The following is a 21,941-nucleotide window of genomic DNA, read 5'->3' as shown; positions in this document are numbered from 1 at the left end:
GAGCAAGCTCAGAAGAAAGAGCCTACAAGACCTCCTGAGCAGTTTCTAAGCCTCATCTTAGGTACTACAGAACAAGCTCAAGACTTTTCCCTGAAGCCTTTGATCTACCTGAGGTCTTTGGTTTGTTCTAGTCTCATCTTGGGTCTCTGTTTTTACCATCACCTGCATTATTACACTGTCCTAGTCCTCATATAGCTTTTTTCTTTACACAATGTACATTCAGATCTCCATAACCTGCCAAGAGTGAGCTCTGAAGACAAATCCTCAGTATCACTTCCACCTGGGTTTCCTCTACAATGCCCCATTAATTTCTCTTAACTCTAACCGAACAATATAACGAGGCTGGTGTATTTTAGTTTCTGTGTCCCAATTACACTTGGTTTTGGGGGTAGGACTATCAGCAGTGAATGTTTCTTTCGGTTCTAGACTTTGTGATATGGATATCTGTCACCCCCAAATCTGATCAAGGCTTGGTCTAGTAGTTCAAAGCAAATGCAACAAAACAAAGGAAAGCTTGTGTTTACTACTAAGGATGGAACAGGCAGAGTGTTTCTTTGCCTAAAATTTCTATTTGGCTTTATGGCTTTAATTTTGCAGGCTTTGAGCCAGACTGACATTAGTGTCACATTCATTACATGTGAACTGTCAAAATTTAGGGTTGCAGGTGGCAAGATTTTGGTTCCTCCCTAGTTGATAACACTTTTTAAAAAACATTTTTCACATACACATATGCCAAATCAACAAGAATACCTGCTAGGGTCAGCAAAACTTTGATTACTGAGAAGGGGCAGATATACCTGGTGAGAGCTTAAGTATGTTTGTTTTGCATGCGTGTATCTTCCTGTCTCCAAGAGAAGCTGCTGGAGACCTGAGGGAAGGAGTCAGTGAATGTTTCCTTTCCTTAAAATCCCATAGGGTGTCTGCTCCCAGACCAGATTTGTCAGCTTCTCTTCTGAGAGTCATGATACAGTTATCTATCTGAGGAACAAAACTTGAAATTGACTTCCTGAGCCCAAATACAGATGGAACATGGTGTGGTGTAACTCAGCAGCCCACATCAAATGTGAATCATTAATGGCCATAAAAGGAAAGGGACACAGAAAATGTGCCTCATTCCATCAGCAGCAACCAGCTGCCATCAATACCAATCCCAAATAACACAGAGCCAATGGCTGTCTGCCAAGCTACCTGAGTTAACATGCCCAGTTATACAAAAGAGTGGATCTCAAAGGTAAGACTTTTTTTCCTTTCTCTCTTCTCCATTTTCTTTCTGTCACCCTCTCTGGCACTTTCTGCTCCTTTCATCTTTGGCTTATGCTTTCATTCTTTTATCGTACATTCTTTCCTTAGCAATATAGTTTTCCGTGCCTTCTTTCTACATCAGTACAATGCTGCTTTCCTTCTGCCATCTTCCCCCCAACAGCTGCTGAGCTTCCACTCCCCTCAGTTTTTTTTCCTGCAAAACTATCTTCAATTGTGGGAGTAGACACCAGACAGCAATGGTCTAATAGCATTGTCTAAAAATCACTCGTGCCTGAGATCTGCTGTGCCAGGCCCCACTACAGAAGATTGTCAGCACATTGGCTTTCTACAGCAGACACCCCTATACCACACAGATCCTTCTTACCCAGTTATAAGGCCTGCAATGCCTTGGCAGGTTTCCCTCAAACACAGTCAGCTTGCTGCTAGCTAGATACAGATTCAGAAGCTGGAAGACTACTCCTACAAAGGGAAAAGGAGGATTTGGGTGGAGCCAGGTGATAGCCAGTTAATATTAGCACCATGAAGTGCTTTCCTTCCTGATTGTGTGGTCAGTCCTGCCATGAATGAAGTCTTAACCATTTCACACTCACAATGATTATATTCAACTCTTCACCAGCAGCGGTAGATGATCTCTAATCAGATAAACATGCAATTTAAGGACACTGTTAGGTCTTCTCATGACTCTTTCTTTGATGAACAGACCCCTATGTGCACAGATTTCCTGTGGGGTGGCTTTTTTGGTTTTTTTTCTTCCTTTTTTTACCCCTCAGTGAAATCTAAGCAGCCTACAGGACTCTAGCAGCTACTCCCATGAGGAGGATGAGGTGATAACACTCCTTTGTCACTTCATTTTAGGCCACAGTGTTTCACTAGAAATTAATTCCTGGCTCTAGAACTGGCCAGGTCACAGCACTGAGCAATCCAGGGAGGCAGAATTTCCTGAAACAGGTGGGCTGGAGTAAGGTAATATTGTCAGTGAAGGAGAACCATAAGACCTCAAGGTTCATTCCCTAACACTGACCTTTGGTAGTTGAGACAAGCATCGCTGGAGGTCGAGACAGCACGATGCCCTGGAGATCAACCTTTTCTTCATCTGCTTCTGCCCTAGTTGATGAAGGACTCTGAGAGCTAAAGAAAAACAATAAATATTAAAAGGTGTTATGCCAGGTTCTGACTCAAACCTACTTTCTGCAATAAACCCAGGGCCACAGAATTTTCTCTGGTAAAACTGTTTTACTGGAAAAGACATTTAAATCCCTTGTCTGTGACATGAGCTGCATCAAGTTCTCTCTGACTGAACATCTTTTTATATTACTCCCCCCGAGGCTCTCTGTGTTCAATTAAAAGCAGCTAATGCAAAGTAGCCAGCTTGGCAAAGAAATCTGGGAATCACAAAGTATGTCAGGCTGCATTACCAGAGCTTTTCCTACCCACAGATACATCACAGTTGCTATTCACTTTTGGTTCTTTAGCCCAAGTTTAACCAGTTTTAAAGATTCATGTTGGGCAACAAGCACAATCAAGTCTGGCAGAGACGTTCATGCCAGTGAAACCTCTACAACATTCCTGCATACCCAAAAGGACCAAATTACAGTACGGTGAACATAAGATGTGGTTCTGAAAGCCAGGGACTGACAGCAAGGCAAACTGCAGTCTGTGAAACAGTTTGGCTAGCTCTGTGAAGTGGTGAAGCACAGGCTGCTCAGGCAAACCTGCCTGCCTTATCCCTTGCCATAACTGAGCTGGTTAGAATACATCTTGCTTGTTCACCCCCAGGAGACCATGGCATTTGCAAGTATAATCAGAAAACTGCAATCTGAGTTGCAGTTTGTATTCTTGTCTCCCAATGGACAAAATTACCAGCATTAGGAGAAAGGCCAGTGCATTATTTAGTATGTAGCACTGCTCTGGACTGGCAAAGTTATACCAGAGGAGCAGAATTCATCATCTTTGTAAGGGGAAAAAAAGCATCCCTGAGGAAAATAAGCAAATAAATAAAGAGAATGAAACTTTGCCAAATTGACTTTTTTCAAATCTTAAAAGTAAAAATTATGAGAGTCACTGTTCGTGGCCAAACAGAACTGAACTCTGACACACACTCCCTCCAAGAGCATCAGATTAATTCTACATGGGTGTACTTTGCCACTCTGCAGAAAGCACCTACAGGACTGCAGATTACCTCACCTCTAGCCTGCTGTCACTGACACAGTGTGCCACACCTCACCCAGTATCAGAAGGTATCTTTAAAAACCTGTCCAGAACTTGCAGGTGCAGGGCCTTATCTGAGCTTTCTGCAGGGGAGTTTCACCACAGCATCATTTATTCAGTTCAGCAATATTAAAAAGAGATGCCCAGGGCCTGAAAACCCCAGTGCAGAGGCTGGCATCCCATGTGATTACACAAGCCTGTGACACAGACATGACAGCCAGGGAGAGGAGACCTGTAGTTTGATATTTTCCTGGTTGGTGCAAATTCCTTGAAGCCCTAAGCTAAATCTTTTGATAAAGCACTGTAAAACAAATGCTTCAAGCCACAGATGCACCTGTGCTTGGAACAACCAGAGGGTTGTCTTTCAGAAGCCAAAACCAGAAAAGTGCCTCCTCTCTTCCCTCTGCAGGCCAGCCTACTCCGATCCTCCAGAGGAACGGGACCTCTGACCACAGTAGAGCCCTTCATTTACACACACAGGATTAAACGTGCTTCCTGGGTGTATTGGGTTTGTGTGGCAAGGTTTGGGTAGCGGGGCAGGGTTACAGGGGTGGCTTCAGTGAGAAGCTGCTGGAAGCTTCCCCTGTGTCCGACAGAGCCAATACCAGCTGGCTCCAAGACGGACCTGCCACCAGCCAAGGCCGAGCCCATCAGCAATAGTGGTAGCGCCTCTGTGATAACACATTTAAGAAGGAAGAAAAAGTTGCGGGGCACACAGAAACGGCAACTGGAGAGAGAATTGAGAATGCGTAAGAGAAACAACCCTGCAGACACCAAGGTCAGTGAAGAAGGAGGGGGAGGAGGTGCTCCAAGGGCAGGAGCAGATATTCCCCTGCAGCCCATGGTGAAGACCATGGTGAAGCAGGCTATCCCCCTGCAGCCTGTGGAGGACCCCACGCCAGAGCATGTGGGTGCCTGAAGGAGGCTGTGACCCCGAGGGAAGCCTGCACTGGAGCAGGCTCCTGGCAGGAACCTGCAGATCTGTGGAGAGAGGAGCCCATGGAGCAGGTTTTCTGGCAGGACTTGTGACCCCGTGGGGGACCCATGCTGGAGCAGTTCATGAAGAACTGCAGCCTGTGGGAAGGACCCACGTTGGAGAAGTTTGTAGAGGACTGTCTCCCATGGGACGGACCCCACGCTGGAGCAGGGGAAGAGTGTGATGAGTCCTGCCCCTAAAGAGGATGAAGTGGCAGAGATAATGTGTGATAAACTGACCGTAAACTCCATTCCTCGTCCCCCTGTGCCACTGGGGGGGTAGGTAGAGAATCTGGGAGTGAAGTTGTGCCCGGGAAGAAGGGAGGGAAGGTGTTTTGAGATTTGGTTTTATTTCTCATTAACCTACCCTGGTTGATTGGTAATAAATTGAGTTAATTTTCCCCAAGTTGAGTCTGTTTTGCCCATGACAGTAATTGGTGAGTGATCTCTCCTGTCCTTATCTTGACCCACGAGCCCTTTGTTATATTTTCTCTCCCCTGTCCAGCTGAGGAGGGCGGAAGCAATAGAACGGCTTCGGTGGGCACCCAGCGTCCAGCCAGGGTCAACCCACCACACTGGGTCCTTAGGTTTGAGTCTCTGTCCAGGAAGTTGCAAGATTGTCAGGAAGGGAATTGCTCCCTGTAGCACTACACAGCAGAGCACAGATAGTCTAGGTTGCATGATGGATTAACAGATGCTTCAAAGTCCAGTTCCCTCTGCAGCTACACCCAGACCCATCTGAGAGTGAGATTCCAGACTCCTGAACCTCACTTGTTCCCAGCACTTTTTGGCACCCTATTGCTATGCCATCAGCTCCTAAATTGCATTTCTCACACCAGCTGCTAAAGGTTTATAAGCCACCCTTCGTTTTCACACACTTTTGTCATAATCCTCCAAAGAACCTTTTCCGTCTGAAGCCCCTTATCTCTAATCAGTTGATATGGAAGGGACGCAGGGCAAAGGTAGACCAGGCTTTCTAGCAAAGGGCCACACAGTGGCACACAACCTTGCAGCCCTTTTCCAGCACCAGGCACAGTTGGAAGAGGTCTCAAATCAGTCTGACCAGCTGTATCTGGAACAGCAGGCCCAAGAGCAGGTGCTACAAGTGTATGAATTACAGGCCTAGCTACCAAGGAAGCAACTGCAAGAGTCCCACACCTGACACATCTGTTATGTGCCACAGATGAGGCGCTCCTGTGAAAAACGGATTTTTGCAGACTCTAGTAACTGGTTTGGAAATATAAAGCAGACAGATTGCTCCCACTCTGAACTCTTGCTCACTGAGACCTTTAGCAGAAGACTGATACGTAAAGACAAAGAACGCTAGCTGCATGCCTGCCTGGCCTCCATGTCACACAGCCTGTGGGAACAACCACAGTTCAAAAACATCCAGGGCAATCACCTTGCTGTGTTGCATTGGGAAGCCAGATCCAGAACACCAGCATGCAGCGCTGCATCAGCATCCCTCCCTCCAAACCAGAGACACAGCTCCCTGTGCACACGGTTGTCCAGGTGGGGCAGGTAGACGAGAGGCTCCGCTTGGCTCCTGCAGTAGATGGCATTGATGGAACTGCAGTCCGTCATGCTTGCCAGCTGCGGGTCAGATGGCCCAATGATATTCTGCAAGGTGCTACGTGCTTTAGGACCTCTCACACCTAATGCCAGCACTGGTGGCACCTTGCCGGTCTTTGAAGTATAGGAAGAAGGCAGCTTTTCTGCAAAAGACAAACATATGTGTGACTAAAACATGGAACAACCTGCCCCAAGGTCATTCATTTCACTCAAGTGCTTTCTTCAGATCTGTCATAGCCAGACTTCAACAAAGTAATCTACGGGTTACCTGTCCTGTAGGTGATATGCTGGCAACCAGCTACACATTTTTACCCAACAATAAATCTGAGATTATTCAAGGTAGTCTGTTAAAGAAAGAGGAGTTGGTTGCCTCATATTTGCTATGGAAAGGAGTGTGCACAGGGTTAGTTACTATGAAGCAGCTGATACACTAGAACTCAGCACTTTGACTTCTTGTGCAGTATGTTGTTCATGCCCACAAGGAAGGCTGGGGGATTGAAGCAGAGACAGGACAAGAACATGGGCCTGAGGAGAAGGATGTTTTCTGTAATTTTCATGAGATATGGGAAAGCTGGGAAGGGGATCACAAACTGGAAATCTGTGGACTTCTTTTCTAGATTATTTCCTTCTGTATCAAATACAGACTTTCATACTATGTTGTAAGATGACATATCCAGGCAAATATTTGATTAGTCACCCTTATTTCCCTGCCAGGACTTGAACTGTCGTTTGCCTTATTTCCTGCAACAACTCTTCCTTATACCTCTGGCAAACCTTTCTCCATGTCTATTGTCAGCATAGTTAGGGTCCAGTCAGTAACCCCAGGAAAAGAGCAAATTTGGCTCCTCTGCAGTTCTTACTGCAGATGTTAGAAATAGCAGCAAGGTGTGTCATTTTCTTCCCTGAGGTTTAAAAACATATTCAATTACATCATTTGTTGCATAAGAATCAGAAGCCAGAACATAAGTCTCCAGAGCAGGTAGCTAATGGAGAAGCTGGCTGTAAATATTTAAAATAATAATTTTAAAGTTTTCAAGCTAAGGGTAAAAATCTAATTTACAAACTCGCATAGCAGTTCTCAGCTCAAATGAATTGTCTCTTCATACAAAATGTTCCTAAATAATGGTGCATGGTACAGAGCATTGAAGCAGATCTGCTGCCTGTCATCTCCTAATGGCTGGTGATTTTATGGTTTTCTTATTCATTTCTGGAGTCCTTCTTCATTTCTTGAGCTATCAGTATGAATGCATTACGTGCACAGCGCTGAGACAACTGCAACCGCAATCCCATTTCTAAGGCAGACTGCTCCTATTGTTTTCAAATGTAAAAAGAGGCAGGGACGCTGGAGAATTTTTCTCTGATTGAGCTGGTCTTCACTCACCTTCTGCCTGAGGAAAAGGGAACCCATTTCTCTCACTCACCCTGCCTATACCTTTCCCCAAGAGAAACAAATTGCCTGTATTCATGATGGTGTCACATGCAAACCTTCCAGGAGAACTTCTTGGCTTAAAAGAAAGTACAAGCCATACTATCCTGCAGCAGCAATCTCTATACTTTGCAGCTAATGTTGCTATAGAGTTATATTGTATTAGCAACTAATAATATTCCATACATGCTTTAAGGCAGGCTTCATCCTCTCTGTTTCACAAATGGAAAAAAATAAGACTTGAGTGGTACATGCCAATATTTGCAAATATTGGTGTCTAATGTTAAAGACTTAGTGATTTGAATTCAGAGACACGTATCATTTTTGTTTACCTTATCTTCTTGGTCTCCCATCTCAGACAATCTTCTACTGGCAAATGTGACATTTTAGTGATGGCTTATAAACCAATGCAATTACAGGATGGCTAGATCAGTACTTTTGCCCATGCTTCTGAAGTCCCATAGGCAATAGGATGGGGGGAATTGTGGAAGGGGAAGGCTGGATTTTCCACAGCTAAAACCTTCAGGAAAATCAGTGGGAACTAATTTAGTATATTTAACTCATACGAGCCTAACCCCAGAGTTTAGGGCACTGCAATCTGGGAAAGATTGCTACAGAGGGGAAAAAAAAGCTAAAGTGGTTTGAGACACAAAAATGTATCGAGGGTTAAAAATTCAACTCATGGATATTCAACACTGCAAATAGAAGGAAAGAAACAGCCCAAGATCTTTTATCATGTCTTTTGGGAAAGATACAGAAACTGATAAAGCAACACTAATGTAAATCCAATACCCCCCTCCCCCATGCCCACAGCACCACATCACTCTTCACCTTAGTACATTTACAGATCTTTGCCTTCACCTCAGTATCATCACATGATGGAATCTCTGAAGGAAAACTAGATCTCACCTGAGCTAAAGAGCAGCACATCCTGCTGAGGATAGAGCAGGCGGAGTCCACAGATATCCAGACCAGAACTGAGTACCAGCTGCAACATGTGATGGGTAGCTAGGGGACTTCGGTAGAGAGTTTCAAACAGCAATACCATGGCAACCTGAACAGCAAGAGCACATTGGAGAAATGAACCAAATGCTTCCAAGCCCTCAACGACCACACAGCTGTATCTTTTCTGCTCACCTTTAGTTCCCATGCTTCATCTACATTGTAAGAGGTACAAAGAGGCTTTATTTTATGTTTATGTGCAGTTCAGCACAGTAGGCTCTTAGCTTCAGATTGAATCATAACTCTCTATGATAATTATGATGGAAGCTATTTCTGCTGATATAACTGTGTCTTTTGTCACAAAAACCTACTAGTAAAAAACTGCAAGTTCTCTGGGGCAAAAACTGAAGTGTATCACTCTTGCTGTTTAACTTCATGTACAACAGAAAGATGGTTAAAGAATAATAGACCAACTGGTTGTTTCTTTATACCTAAAGAAGTGCCAAAACCAGCATTAAAAAAATAAAAATAAATAAATCAAAAGGCAGACACATCACTCATACTGCCCCAAATTTACATTTTGAAATCTTCTTTACCAGACTAATCCAATTCAGCCCATCCTGGCATGTAGGAAGACATCCACCAACACATACGGGATGTCTATACCCCAAAGGGAAGCAAATTATTATTACTCTCCCACCAGAAGGAACATATTGTTTCAAAAAGCAAGCGCTTTACAACAGGAAGTTGTATGGTACTGTGGGTAATAAATTGTCTAGCTGAAGATCAGACAAGCATGATTGTACTGGCCTCTGATTTGTGCATGGTTCTCCTGAACGTAAAGCAACACAACGCTATCTCCAGCACCAAGCTTTATGGCTGCAGTGAATGCCAAATGAATTCATCACCACTGGACACTTAAAATGAAATGCTACTCCTCCATAAACACATTATGAGGCTTATACCATCATGATAAATGAAGATATAAATTTACTCAAATCATTAAAAAGTGATCTAATTAGGAATAAAAGCTCTATTTCTTTATGTTTGTCTAGCTGAAGCTCTCCTGATATTAACCCAATATTCACATCAGCCAGTAAGGATGTATTTTTCTGTAGCTGCTATGAGAGTCCCTGGGGCTTGGCTGCCTGGGCTCAGGGCCAACTTTGATAATGCAGCTGTCCAGCATTGAGAAACCCCAGTAACTGCCTATCTCCCCTTTGCTTAGGAGCCAGGCACTTGGCTTTGGTCTCCATCTGAGCTTTGTTGCAGGTATGCCTTGGCCCAGACTCATATGTCACTGATTCTGGCTGTTATCCTAACCTGCTGAATTTCTGGCTTGGCCTTGTCACTATGGACTCTTGGCTGACCCCAGTTGCTGCCACTGGACCTGCTCTGCTCTTCTTGCTTGGGTAATGTAGGACTGCACCCTGCCATGAGGTCAATGGCCACACCTGCCTTGCTGTTGGTCTCAGCTCCCAGCTTGCCTTCCCTTACAAGAGCATCCTGCCCTTGCTGTGAGAGGTCTGTATGGACCCACTAACAGCACTCCTGAGGCAAGTTGAGGAACTGTAACGAAGACATGAGGCATTTCCCAACTGTGTCAAGTGCCAGGTATCTTCAGCTCCTAATTGTGGACTTCAAGCATCTTCCAGGAGCAAGCCCAGTATACTCACAGCAACTGGTGAGGCTTGCAGTGTGTTCAGGAAGAACTTAGTATATCTGCACCTCCTTGAATCAATGCTAACAGGAAACTGAACTCTGTCAGATCAAACATGTTATGTTTTGTGTTGCACAAGAGCTAAGAAAGGTGAGTTACTATAGTTAACAAGTTATCATACACTGGCTGGAGGTCCAGTACATTTTGGTATGCACTCCTAAACAGAGGTAAATATGAGCTGACTTAAGTTACCTTAACCTTCTCTTCTTCTGGGGTAAACTAAGTAGAATTACTTCCTGCTTGTTCATACAACACATACATAGTTACTGTAGGTCAGGTAAATAGTACCAGAAGCTTCAGATTTTTTTTTTTTAATGTTTTTGAGCACAAGTTTAAAAAAAAGTTGTGTTGTATATTGGCTTGCAGTCAAGTGGTTTTAGGTTATCAAAATTTTGTCTACTGTTACTGATTTGCACCTGGTTGGTAGCAATTTCTTCAACCTGCACATTTCATAGTTTAATCTTCTGTGCCTCAGAGCAATCAGCACATCAATACTGATGACACAAAATACTCAGCTGATATATTTAGGTCTGAGTGAGAAATACTTCAAGATCAGTATTTGTACCAAACCTCAAGATTGAAATATTCCAGGTCATTTAATCGTCTCTTAACTTCCCACATCATCCTCCAAGTCAGAAAGGAGTGATTTTTTTAAAATGTTTTTTTTTTACCTCAGTGTCTATATCTCTGCAAGCCTCGATGTCGCTGCTATTAGGGAAGTATTTTTCATCAGTTTCAACTGTCTGCCAGTAAAATCCATTTGGCACTGCAAACACCTTCTCCACTGCCTGAAATGGACAAAGAACATCTCTCACCTGTATGTTACCTTGATCCCTCAAAATAAAGGTCTAGGAAAAAAAATAGTATTTTATGGCTAGAGAGCACGTAAGGATGCACATTAATGGATTAAACTCATTAGTCCAGTGTTGTTAATCTATCATTTGCTTTCTTACAGCTGTACCACTAGCTCCAATTAAGTGATATTCCAAGAATATGAATCTGCAACTGCTTCCCGAGAGACTGAACATTCCCAGGGTCCAACCCAGTGACCCTCCAACATGCAGAGTACCCACTGACATGAACAGGAGTTGAATGCAAAAGGCACTGCAGGATCCAGCTGAGCAGCTCAAGACCTTGATTCTCCACAAATTGTGCTGAGCATCCAGCAGAAAGGGCTTTGTTAAAGGAATGCTCTAATTAACTAATCAAATGGAAAGGTAGGGAAAGAATTGCATGAACTTCTACACGCCTGTAACCAAAATAGGACATTTCTCCTGTGCTCATGTCACCACAAGTGACACGTATCTGTAAGTCACATACTCATGGATAGGCAAAAAGACTCTGGCATTTAGGTCACAGCTTTACAGAAGTGTAGCATTTCCCAATCTCAGCACCTTATTTTGTTTCTCATACATTTTCTGGGCAGCCAAGCAAGCAACTTGTACAAGTGCAAGTTTAAGGATGTGTCACTCATAGGAATTTGCTGTGACTGCATGCTCAGTAAGCAAGGCCATAGTCCAGGAACAAACACAGCTTTTGAAAGTCATGTTTGTCAAGTTCTGGTTTGAGAAGAAGTGATATTTGCAGCTATGCCAATATTGAACATTCCAGAAATATGGAGGCATTTAAGCAGAGTTCACAGTGGGCAGGATTAATTCCAAGATTAAATAAATAAATAACCAAATAAAATTGTCACTTTTGAGACATAGGCTCAGGTGGTGTATCTCAGAGTAGCTTCACTATTTTTAAAGACTCTACTTTCATTTACAGCAGTAGTTAATCTGTCCTCATCTCATGTGGACAGACCTTCTCAAAACAGAAAAAAGAAAAATTTCAACATGGTCTCAACAGGACTTTTATTATGGATAGAAAATGGACTAACACTGTATAAAGAACTGTCCATTCTGGATTATGAGTTACATACAATGCTGTTTAACTGTGTAATCACCTGAGAGGTGGGGTTTTTTGTGTGCTGCTTGACAAATGATAGGCACTTCATATCACTCTACAAATGTTTAAAAACAAGAACCAGAAAATGAAATTAATTTGAATAATATTAAAACCTCTCTGACATCTGTCTTTCTGCTTCAGTAACCTTTTGTGTTTTCTCCTTCCTCTATTTCCTGTGCTTCATGAGATATTTGCCTAAAAGCAGAACTGGGAATTTCACTTTTCACCCGGTTTCAGTCAACACAACTACACAAAACCAAGAGCTTTGACATCTCTCAATGGATTTGTCCATTTTGTCCTGCAATTCATAATTCACCAGTCTACACTTGTGATATTACACTTGGTTGCTGTGGAAAACATCATTAGAGGAAAAGCAAGAAATCATTGATTAAGGAAACAGAAGATTGTCTCTGTTTCCATTGTTTGATGCCAGCTCCTGCATGCAACGACGGCACAATGCAGTGAGCACAGACAAGCCCTACAAAATGGGAACGCAGCAAGACCTCAGTCTTCTGTTCCTTGAACAAACCTCAAGTCTATGAACTTTCAAGAAGAAGAAAAAGAGAAGGGACAAATGTCAAACCAATTCCAGCCTACATTTCCATAGAAACTTTCATTATAATCATCCAGCCCCAGTTAGGACACAGAGGATGCACACTGGGAAATCCAAGGTAAAAAGTTGACCTTTAGGAAGTACCACAGTGTAAGCTATGGATCAGCTGTGATCCCAGGCACACTGCCACATGGTTGGCCTCCCCCCTCACCAGAGCAGGGATCTGGCCACACTTGGGAATGGAGGCCTATGGGAAATTGTTGCTGTGATCTTTCAGATTCTGTTTTCTAGCAGCCAACCTGAATGTGATTTCACAAAGCAACAAAAAATAAAGCTTGAGAAGTCTTAGTTCTCCTAGAAAATCCTTTTCCTCATGAGTAAGAAAATACACAGAGATGGCTGCAGTATGACAGTCCCTGCTTTGTCCAGCCTAGCTAATAACGTGCCAGTGGAGGAGAACTCCTGACACTACCTTCTTATACAATGCACAGGAAAAACAGGAAGAAAGCTACTGTCCCCATGCATGTAGGAGAGAATTGCATCAAGTCAGTTGTTATAATATTGAGATAAGCCCTATCTGACATATAAGGCAGAGTGACCTTCCACAGGCAGTTGCAGTACCCCACTCTTACTGAAATAATTTTGGCAATTTTGACACTATTTATCTTTATCTTTACTTTGGTGCTACTTTTAATGTTCCACAACGAGAGAGAGGGTAGGTGTGAGAATTGTATTGGTTTCACCTGAGGGCTGCTTCCTCTCTCACGCCTCCAACAACATTACAGTAGCTGTAAAGCTTCTGTGCAAACATACCAGTTCAGAAAGTCTCTGAATGCTGACCTGTCACTTGGGGGGAGAAGAGGAGATTCTCTCCCCATGCACTGCACAGAATGGTGAAAAGGCAGTTGAGCCTTTGATACCTACCTGAAAATACCTCTTCCTTAAGGCTCTGCAGACTCAGAGCACTGTAATAATCTCATGTCTCATGGTAAAGGCATTATACCAGGGAGGAAAGGTACCCTACAGACAGCCAATGGCAGCTACAGCAGCCCCAGGGATACTTTGACTTATGCTGTGACAGGCTTCAAAACCCAGAATCATTTAACCATAACAATTTCCATGACTATGTCTCCCCCACCCTCTGCTGTAAGAAAGCAGGGCTTCTTACAGCACTGATATCCTTTCCATCCATTTGCCATGATCAGAAAGAGCAGGGAGGAAGGGCATGTCCAAAACCTCCCATTTGTAGTTACTCTTTTTTTGTCAATTATCCTTTTTCTTATTTGTTTTGGGAGACAAATTCTGATTTCTGCTACTTTAAGACACTGGAAAAGACCGCTTTATACCATAGCTAGGACTGAACATGCACCATTTTTTCAAAAGCATTAAAAAGAAACCTGGAGCTACTGCTTTGTTTCAGACAATATTACCAAGATGAAGCCAGACAGTTATGGGAAGGAAATTCACAGCAGAACAAAAATGTGTTGTAAAGCACTGAGCAGAAACAAGAATAAGCACATTTTAGAGAAGACTGGAGCTATGTGCAGCAAAACCATGAATCTTTAACTGTCATACAGAAATATGACCAAATCCAATATCTCTTCTTCTTGCTTACAGTGTATTCTATTCTCATTTCCAACAACAAAGAAATAGCTTTTGCTGTCAGATGATCTAAGAGAGTCTTTTAAGTTGCACCGAGTCTTCTAGACTGCTTCCCAGCCACAGCAGGAAAACAGAAACTGCAGGAAGAATTTCTATGTACTCCACAATCTCATCTCCTCACATGCAAGGTACTTTCAAAGCAAAGATCTGCTCAGCCATTATCACTATGGGACAACACCCAAATCCATTGAGAAAGATGCTGTATCCTCCACTACCTCCAGAGACAGACTGTAAATTCTGCATCTATATAACCTCTCCGTTTCAACCCCACTGACCACATCGGTGGCAGCAGAGGAAGCACTATTCTCACTCTAGCAAAGGCCTTGATGTTAACATGCAGGCAAGGCTCATGTCTGATGTGATTCATTGAATCATGCCCCTGAATTAGGCAGCATTATTCTCAAACTCTCTCCTCTCACCGCTGTCATGAATCCCAATGCATTAGCATAGTATTCCTTGTGGAATCCAGATTAACACAAATTTGAATTTGTTTCCTGCACATCTTCCCTCCCCATTGTGCATGCTCACTTCAGATGGCTAAAGATTTAGTATAGGAAATGTGGAAGCACAGTAGGAAGATCTCAGGCAGCGAAAAGGCTGGGGATAGAGAGGGCTAATTAAGGGCTTTGCCACTGAAGATGTACAATTCGGCTGACTGTATTTCAGGTGGTTTGAAGATGCATCTCACTTTCCCTTGTCCCCCTTCTGGATAAAGAAAGGGATATCTTAAAACACGGAAGAGAAAGGATGAGACAGTAACTTCCACCCTTTCTGCCCATCGTGCACAATACTAATGGCTAAGCACATTAGCTTGATAGTTCTTTTAAGCTGCTCTTTTCTGGAATAATTAGCGATGGTCACAATTTAAATGCGAGCTATCAAATTTTACGAAGAATGAAAAACAATAATGGTTTATTCCTCCCCAAGCTATGCCTTCATCTTTGTGCCAACTCTGGTAGACATCATTGTAGTCCTTTCTCCTTTTAAAGGTTAGGGGTTTTTAGTTACAAATACCAATGACAGCCTGAACTCCTGGACCCACTAAAATCAATGACAAACTCCAACGGGACTCAGCTAGGGCCAGGATGTCACCTTCACCCTTCTGCCTCATGAAGATACAGCCATGCAGCTATTCTGTGTCTGCAGCTATGGATTAATTTCTATAAATGCATATAGATGAGGCCCCAGGACAAATGTCTTACTCACAGACAAGTCATATCCATGTGGAATCATCAGTCAGATGATGTGCTCTCGATAAAGCTGTTGATACAGCTTTATCAGGCTGCACAGCAGACTCAGGGTGCCAGACATGTGAGATCTGGCCCTTAGCACCAACTCAGATAAAGACAAGACACGAGCAAGATTTGGAAAGCAAAGGGCGGGATGAACCTGTCCTTTTGAACCTCCTGGTTTACAACTTTAGCCTGGATTTCAAACCATCAATCTGCTGGACTCAGCAGCTGGCACCTGCCACGCTGCAAGTCTCATCCTGCTGGATCTGGTTTGAGGAAGCAGATGTGGAGGTGCTGTTCTGGGTGTTTTATCTCTCCCTAATGCCCATTTCAGCTGCACAACAATCATGTCTTTCAAGCTTTGGCATCAGGCTCCACAGAAGCTTTGGAGGAGAAAAGCACAGCCCTGAGCTATACACTAAATCTGAGAGCTTACAGCAACATGTGCATCAGGTCTAACAGCTGGTCAAATTCTGTTGCACTCCAGGTAGCTCAGTCTGCACTTTCGACCCACAAAACACTACATGGCCTAGCTTAGGTACTGCTTAAAGCTGCTAAATTTGCTACTTCTCACACAGCGTGAAAGGAGAAAGAGAGAACACATGGGGCAATAACCCAAAATCAAAACAGCATAATTGCCAACACCATGAGGCACTGAACCACAGCATACCACCAGTTATTACAATTTGAGATGTGTTAAAGGCAATGCCCACATGGCCAAAGGCCTGAAAAGAGTTGGGTGAAAAGCTGATGTAGTAGTATGTAGCAGTTCTCTGAGCAAGACTCTTATTAGCATTGAAGTTAAAAGAAGTTATAGTAAAAGACAGTGGAAGATGCTGAAGCCACTCAGCAGGGCTAAGGCCATGATGCTTGTCAATGAAATAATGTCACAGCATTCAAACTATAAAGCTTAGAGTCTTCTTGTTGAGCCCATGCTAAAAACACAGATCAGAAAGTTTCTCTGGAAATGCCTCTCACTCCCTCTTCAGAGACTATACACAGAGTTAGGGCAATCACATACCTAAATTAGCTGCCTGTCCTGGTTTTAGCTGGGATAGAGTTAATTGTCTTCCTAGTAGCTGATACAGTGCTATGTTTTTGAGTTAGGTATGAGAAGAATGTTGATAACACTGATGTTTTCAGTTGTTGCTAAGTAATGTTTAGTCTAAAGTCAAGGATTTTTCAGCTTCTGATGCCCAGCCAGCAAGAAGGCTGGAGGGGCACAGTAAGTTGGGAGGGGACACAGCCAGGGCAGCTGACCCAAAGTGGCCAACAGGGTATTCCATCCCACGTGAAGTCAAATCGAGTATATAAACTGGGGGAGTGGGGGGATTGCCACTCGGGGACTATCGATTGGCGGGTGGTGAGCAATTGCATTGTGCATCATTTGTATATTCCAATCCTTTTATTATTACTGTTGTCCTTTTATTAGTGTTATCATTATTAGTTTCTTCTTTTCTGGTCTATTAAACCATTCTTATCTCAACCCACAAGTTTTACTTCTTTTCCCGATTTTCTCCCCCATCCCACTGGGGAAGTGAGTGAGCAGCTGCATGGTGCTTAGCTGCTGGCTGGGGTTAAACCAGGGCACCTAATTGTGCAAAGCAACAAGTGATGCATCTGGGCCTGCTTTTTCACAGCATGAAACGGCCATTTCTAATTTCATCAGCATTGCATAGCTCTTCTGCTACATGGTTATTTCAGTCTTTGAAAAAAAGTTTGCAACTTTTCAAAGCTTGTGTGCATGTGTGTAGTGTGCACATGTAGAGCTTGTCTGGTAACACAGTTACCAGCAACTCTCTAGCAGGGAAATCCCAAAAGTCTGAAATACCACATTAAAGAACTGCTGTACTTTCTGCAAGTCCACTCCCATACATCGAACTTCCTGTTAGTTCAGTCTGTGCTGTTTGAAGTTTTTGGCAGCACTGAGTTACAACATCAGGGCAAATTTAGCTCCTTGAACCCAGTTCTAGAATTCTTATCTATGCTTAGCCAAAACAGCCATTAAAAAAAAAATTTTAAAAAAATGGAGCTTTGCTTAAGTGAAAAGCAAGGAGGGAACTTTGTGTAGGCCTGCCCTTAATCAGTACTATTGTCTCAAAAAAGAAAACACAACCCTTATGCTGGAAGTCAGCAGGGAAACTAACTAAAGAGCAACAAGTAGGGAACTGATCACCAGGAAGTGCAACAAAATCAATTTTCTGGCACTAAAAGAAAAAAATCTCATTCAGCTTGACTTAGGGATGGAGGTTCCTCTTCTTCCTTGAAATCTCACTGACACAATCACCCATCCAGTACTGCTATGCCCTGACTCCTCTGTCACGGCAGGCACCTGTATAGGTTGGGAGTTTGAGGAGGTGCTCTGGAAGGTGACCAAAAAGATGGTGAGCATTAGGGGTTGCAACCTTTGGGCAAATGTCCCACTGTCCAGAACAACTGAGAGAGAGCAAGAAAAATCCAGTGTGCCTTAATGGAACAAACAGGCACAGGAAAAGAAGCATCAACACTGGCTACGTATGTTGTCTGTATCCTTAAGGTTAACACTTGCATCCTAAGGCTTAACAGGAGAAAGTGCTTTTATTTTACTCTAAAATGAAGAAATCCTTTTTTTGCTGACAAGGGACATTGCAGTTAACTTCCACAGGGATTATGTCACTCCTAACCTAACCTGGGGTTTTAATGACTGCATTGTGAGTTTACTCTTCATATCAGAAGTGAATTACTGCAGGTTAATAGGCTGTATGCATAGCATTAATAAGAAAGCCTCAGAGAAAAATAACAAAAGAAAAGCAACCTGTTTGGGGTCCAGAACAGACTGAAAAAACACTAGACCAATTGACTGAAAAGACGACATTGGCTCATGCGCTAACAGACAATGTGCTTAAAGGTTATTACAATTGCAGCTAACAATTGCTCATAAAATCATACACAGAGCTAGTCAGTACACAAGCAGACAGCAATTTTACCTGATGTTCCCTCTCCCTCCGCTCCTACCCATTTGTCTCATCAACCTCTCAGGATTTTTGTCTTGGACCGTAAGCTACCTGGTGCAAAAATATGTATTCACTGCATGCTTTTCCAACATGTAGTAGCAGGTTCTTTGGTCCACTTTGTTTTGTATACATTGCCTCAAAATAAATATAAATACATAAAAAGCAAGCATGGATCACTGGCCTTGTACAAAATCTTCAAACCAATGAAGTTAAAAGGATACGATACTGAATTTTCTATGCAGCATTTTTTGGTTGTATTTTAATGACACTTGGGAACATTCTCAGTTGGTACCACTTTGTAAAGCTTCAGGGCAGACAACAGGATTAGCTGCTGCCTGCTGAGAGTCTGCCTCATTGAGCCTTGCTTTGAGAAATCAGCCTTTCTGTTTAACTGCAAGATACATCTAACAAAAAGCCATGATACATAGTGGTCTCAGTGTAATACAGGCCTGGGAACCTGGCTGGCACAGAGCATTTGGCCTTAGGAAGAGAACGTGGTCTTTAAATTGACTTCAGTTTTTCTGACATCAAGGTAAAGATCCACCCCCAGAAAGCGCCTGCTATCTTGCTGTTCAATTTCTAATGAATTGTAATTCCCCTAATAAGGGATTTGCATAAAAGCCCTGTTTTAAATGATGCCTTATTTTATGCCTTAAAAGTGTACAGCAGATTTATCTTTCACAAGTACATCAGACTGCTTTATAGCATTTGCTTCTACTTGAAAGCTACAGTGACTGCAAATCAACAACATTAAGCCTCCTTTTCCTCCACAGAAGGGGGATAAACCTTTAGGCAAATTGCTAAGTGCACTGCTAAGCCCTTAAGCTTTCATGGCATTGATTCTCACAGAGTAATAGTAATCCCCAAATCTGGTTGAAATTGCAGAAAAGTTCTCATGCTACATTATTTTCAGAACTAAACTTCATTGTGAACCAGAATTGCAGTCTTTACCATTCCCTAGAACTGTGTCTCAAGGTTTTTGTTGATTTAGAAATATTGGGAAAAGACCATGATTTTCCAAAGGCTGGTGATGTCATGGGAAAGAAATAAGTAGAACAATCCCTCAAAAGGTATGGAATTCAGGTCATATTAAGTGTTTCTTTGAAAACCTGGTCAAAATATTTACACTAAGGTAGGATAGGCTGTTAAAGGCCTCAAAGCAGTGTTGGATGCCCTCAAGGAATAAACTCCCCCAATAAGCATAATGAATTCTTGTAACATTTTGTTCACTTGAGTATGTGTTATGGAGCACTTGCTAACCTGACAGAAGTGAGAAAGTTAATTATCATTCTACTTATAGACAGCATGATGTGAGTGTTCTTGCAGACATCTCTAGGCAGGCAAGTGATTTTAAGCACTTGACTTTAAGAGGTGCTATGTGCTTGTAATCTCATACACTTCAGTGGAATCTACACAGCTCAGAATAATTTGTTTTCAAACTCTGTTTAAAACCTTAGCTAAAGCAAACAAGAACACCTGTTAAGACTGGAAAAACAACAACTTTTACTGGACCTTATGAGAAAAAAAAATTACTGGAAGTCCAAGCGTTTCTGTACAGTACCTGAGGATCAGGATTAACAGCAGTGATGTAACTGAGCAGGACAGAGGGAATTTCAGGAAGAAGTGGACACAGTTGGTTTTGGAAGTGATTGGCCAGTTCTGCCCTCCACCAGATAACATCTGGAAGCTGTGTACAGGCTAGAAATGCAGAAATCTTCTGGTAAAAAATGGATCTTCCTTGTAGATCTTCTTTAGTCTGCAAAGAGTCAATGGTTAAAAAGCATTGATGATGGCCTCAAGAACTTTCTGTTCTGTACCATACACCCATAGCAGTTCTTTCTCTGTCTGCAACCATCCCAGCCTCATGCTTCACACATCTGCCCTTCAGATTCTCCAAACCAAACCCCTAATGTAACACCCCTCAGCCTCCCAAACCGTCACACCCTGTCTCCCTGCAACCAGCACTCTAAAGTTGTCCCCTCACCCACAAGAAAGCGTACCCCTCCCACAATCCTGGTATCACCCCACAAAATCTTTACTCCCACACCCAAAGACAGAATTGAAGGTTCTGACACTGTCAGGGTTCCTGACCCAGGAGATGGGACTTGAGAGCAGATGCTGTCTGCAACAGGCAGTCACGCCCATCAGCTGTGTGGAGGAGCTCACCCCATGACTTGGGGACATGCCTCCACGTAGACTTGACTCAAACAAAGTGCCCCTTAGCCAAGGGACTGGGGACATTAACAGCATTGCCCTTCCACCAGAGCTCTTGACACACTCAGACTGCTCAGCTATAAAACTCAACCACAGATGATGACTGCCAAGTTAACAGCAATCTTCAGTTGTTTGCACGACACTGGTATAAAATAACTGGCTCACAACATCCGTCAGCCCACAAATATTACTCTGAAGCAATTACATACCACACTTAAAGAGGGAGAAAATGCCATAAACAGGACCATAAAACTGCCCAATATAAAGAAAGACAATTTGCAAATGGTTTCGTAGGGATATAAATGAAAAGATTTATTAATTTCAAGGTTTTTTGAAAGATTGATACTAATACATTAATATTGAATACTGCACTGCTAAATTACAGTTTTCCATCACTTAACCCCCCCTCTAAGCCCCTTTGTTCTTCCAGGTTGGTTCTTAATTAGCAGGCCTTTCAGAGAACAAAATTGGTGACCTCAATAAGACTCAATTAGAAATTAACAGAATCAACAATTATGCAAAGCATCTTCTCTACACCAGCTATTATTGCACCTAGAAAGTAGAGCTCAAGCAGGAAAGGTCTGCAAAAAAGCCCAAACCTAATGACAGAGATTGCGAGCTCTTCTGAGCCACCACAGAATTAAGTGATTGAAGTGTACAGACAAGAACCACATTGCTTTGCACAGTGCTAGTGTGCCTAATTGGGAATGCTTAGTAGATTCTTAGAAAGCATACTGTGTACAAATCTAATTCCCATCAGACATGTTTGCAACTGCAGCTTGTCTATCAGCATGCAAGAATTACAAGAGGTGAGTGTATAACCATTTGTTCTGACAGCAAGTCAAGAAACCAAAACCATACAGGGATGTTCAAATTTGCCTCACTTCTATCAGTTGTTTGGAGGAGGACAGAAATAAAGCAACCAAACTGAACACCAAAAAACTGACAAAAATGGGAGGAGACATAGCAGAACCACTTGATGCAGGAATAGATGCCGTCCTAGTTGAATAAGCCAGAAGGCTTACTGATCTGCTGAGAACAGGAGCTTTTGCCTTGAGAACCCACTATTATATTTGTATTTATAGCCATTAGACCTTGGGATGGAGAAATACAATGTGACAAACAATAAAAGACACACAGGTGACAGTGAAGCAGCTAGTAAATAAAAAGTTGATGGCTTAGAGGTCTTGAATATAGCTCAGCTCCAGTTAATAACAACTGAGGGAAAAAA

The 21,941-nt window shown here is 42.7% G+C and overlaps 1 protein-coding gene across 1 annotated transcript in view; it reads right to left on the bottom strand.

Annotated features, from left to right (window-relative positions):
- Positions 1-21,941, bottom strand: part of LOC104831432 (chromosome unknown open reading frame, human C16orf71) — a 96,924-nt gene that overhangs the window by 37,666 nt on the left and 37,317 nt on the right. Inside the window, exons 7-11 of the mRNA XM_010567002.1 lie at positions 20,058-20,252; positions 10,778-10,894; positions 8,354-8,498; positions 5,849-6,161; positions 2,285-2,391 (exon numbers count right to left, since the gene is read on the bottom strand). Of these exons, the coding sequence (XP_010565304.1) occupies positions 2,285-2,391; positions 5,849-6,161; positions 8,354-8,498; positions 10,778-10,894; positions 20,058-20,252 (877 nt within the window). The remainder of the gene's footprint in view (positions 1-2,284; positions 2,392-5,848; positions 6,162-8,353; positions 8,499-10,777; positions 10,895-20,057; positions 20,253-21,941) is intronic.

This window comes from Haliaeetus leucocephalus, unplaced genomic scaffold (genome assembly GCF_000737465.1).
Source record: "Haliaeetus leucocephalus isolate CR32 unplaced genomic scaffold, Haliaeetus_leucocephalus-4.0 Scaffold224, whole genome shotgun sequence".
NCBI lineage: Eukaryota > Metazoa > Chordata > Aves > Accipitriformes > Accipitridae > Haliaeetus > Haliaeetus leucocephalus.
The sequence above is the reverse complement of the archived record's forward strand: the minus strand, read 5'-3'. Positions and strand labels throughout refer to the sequence as shown.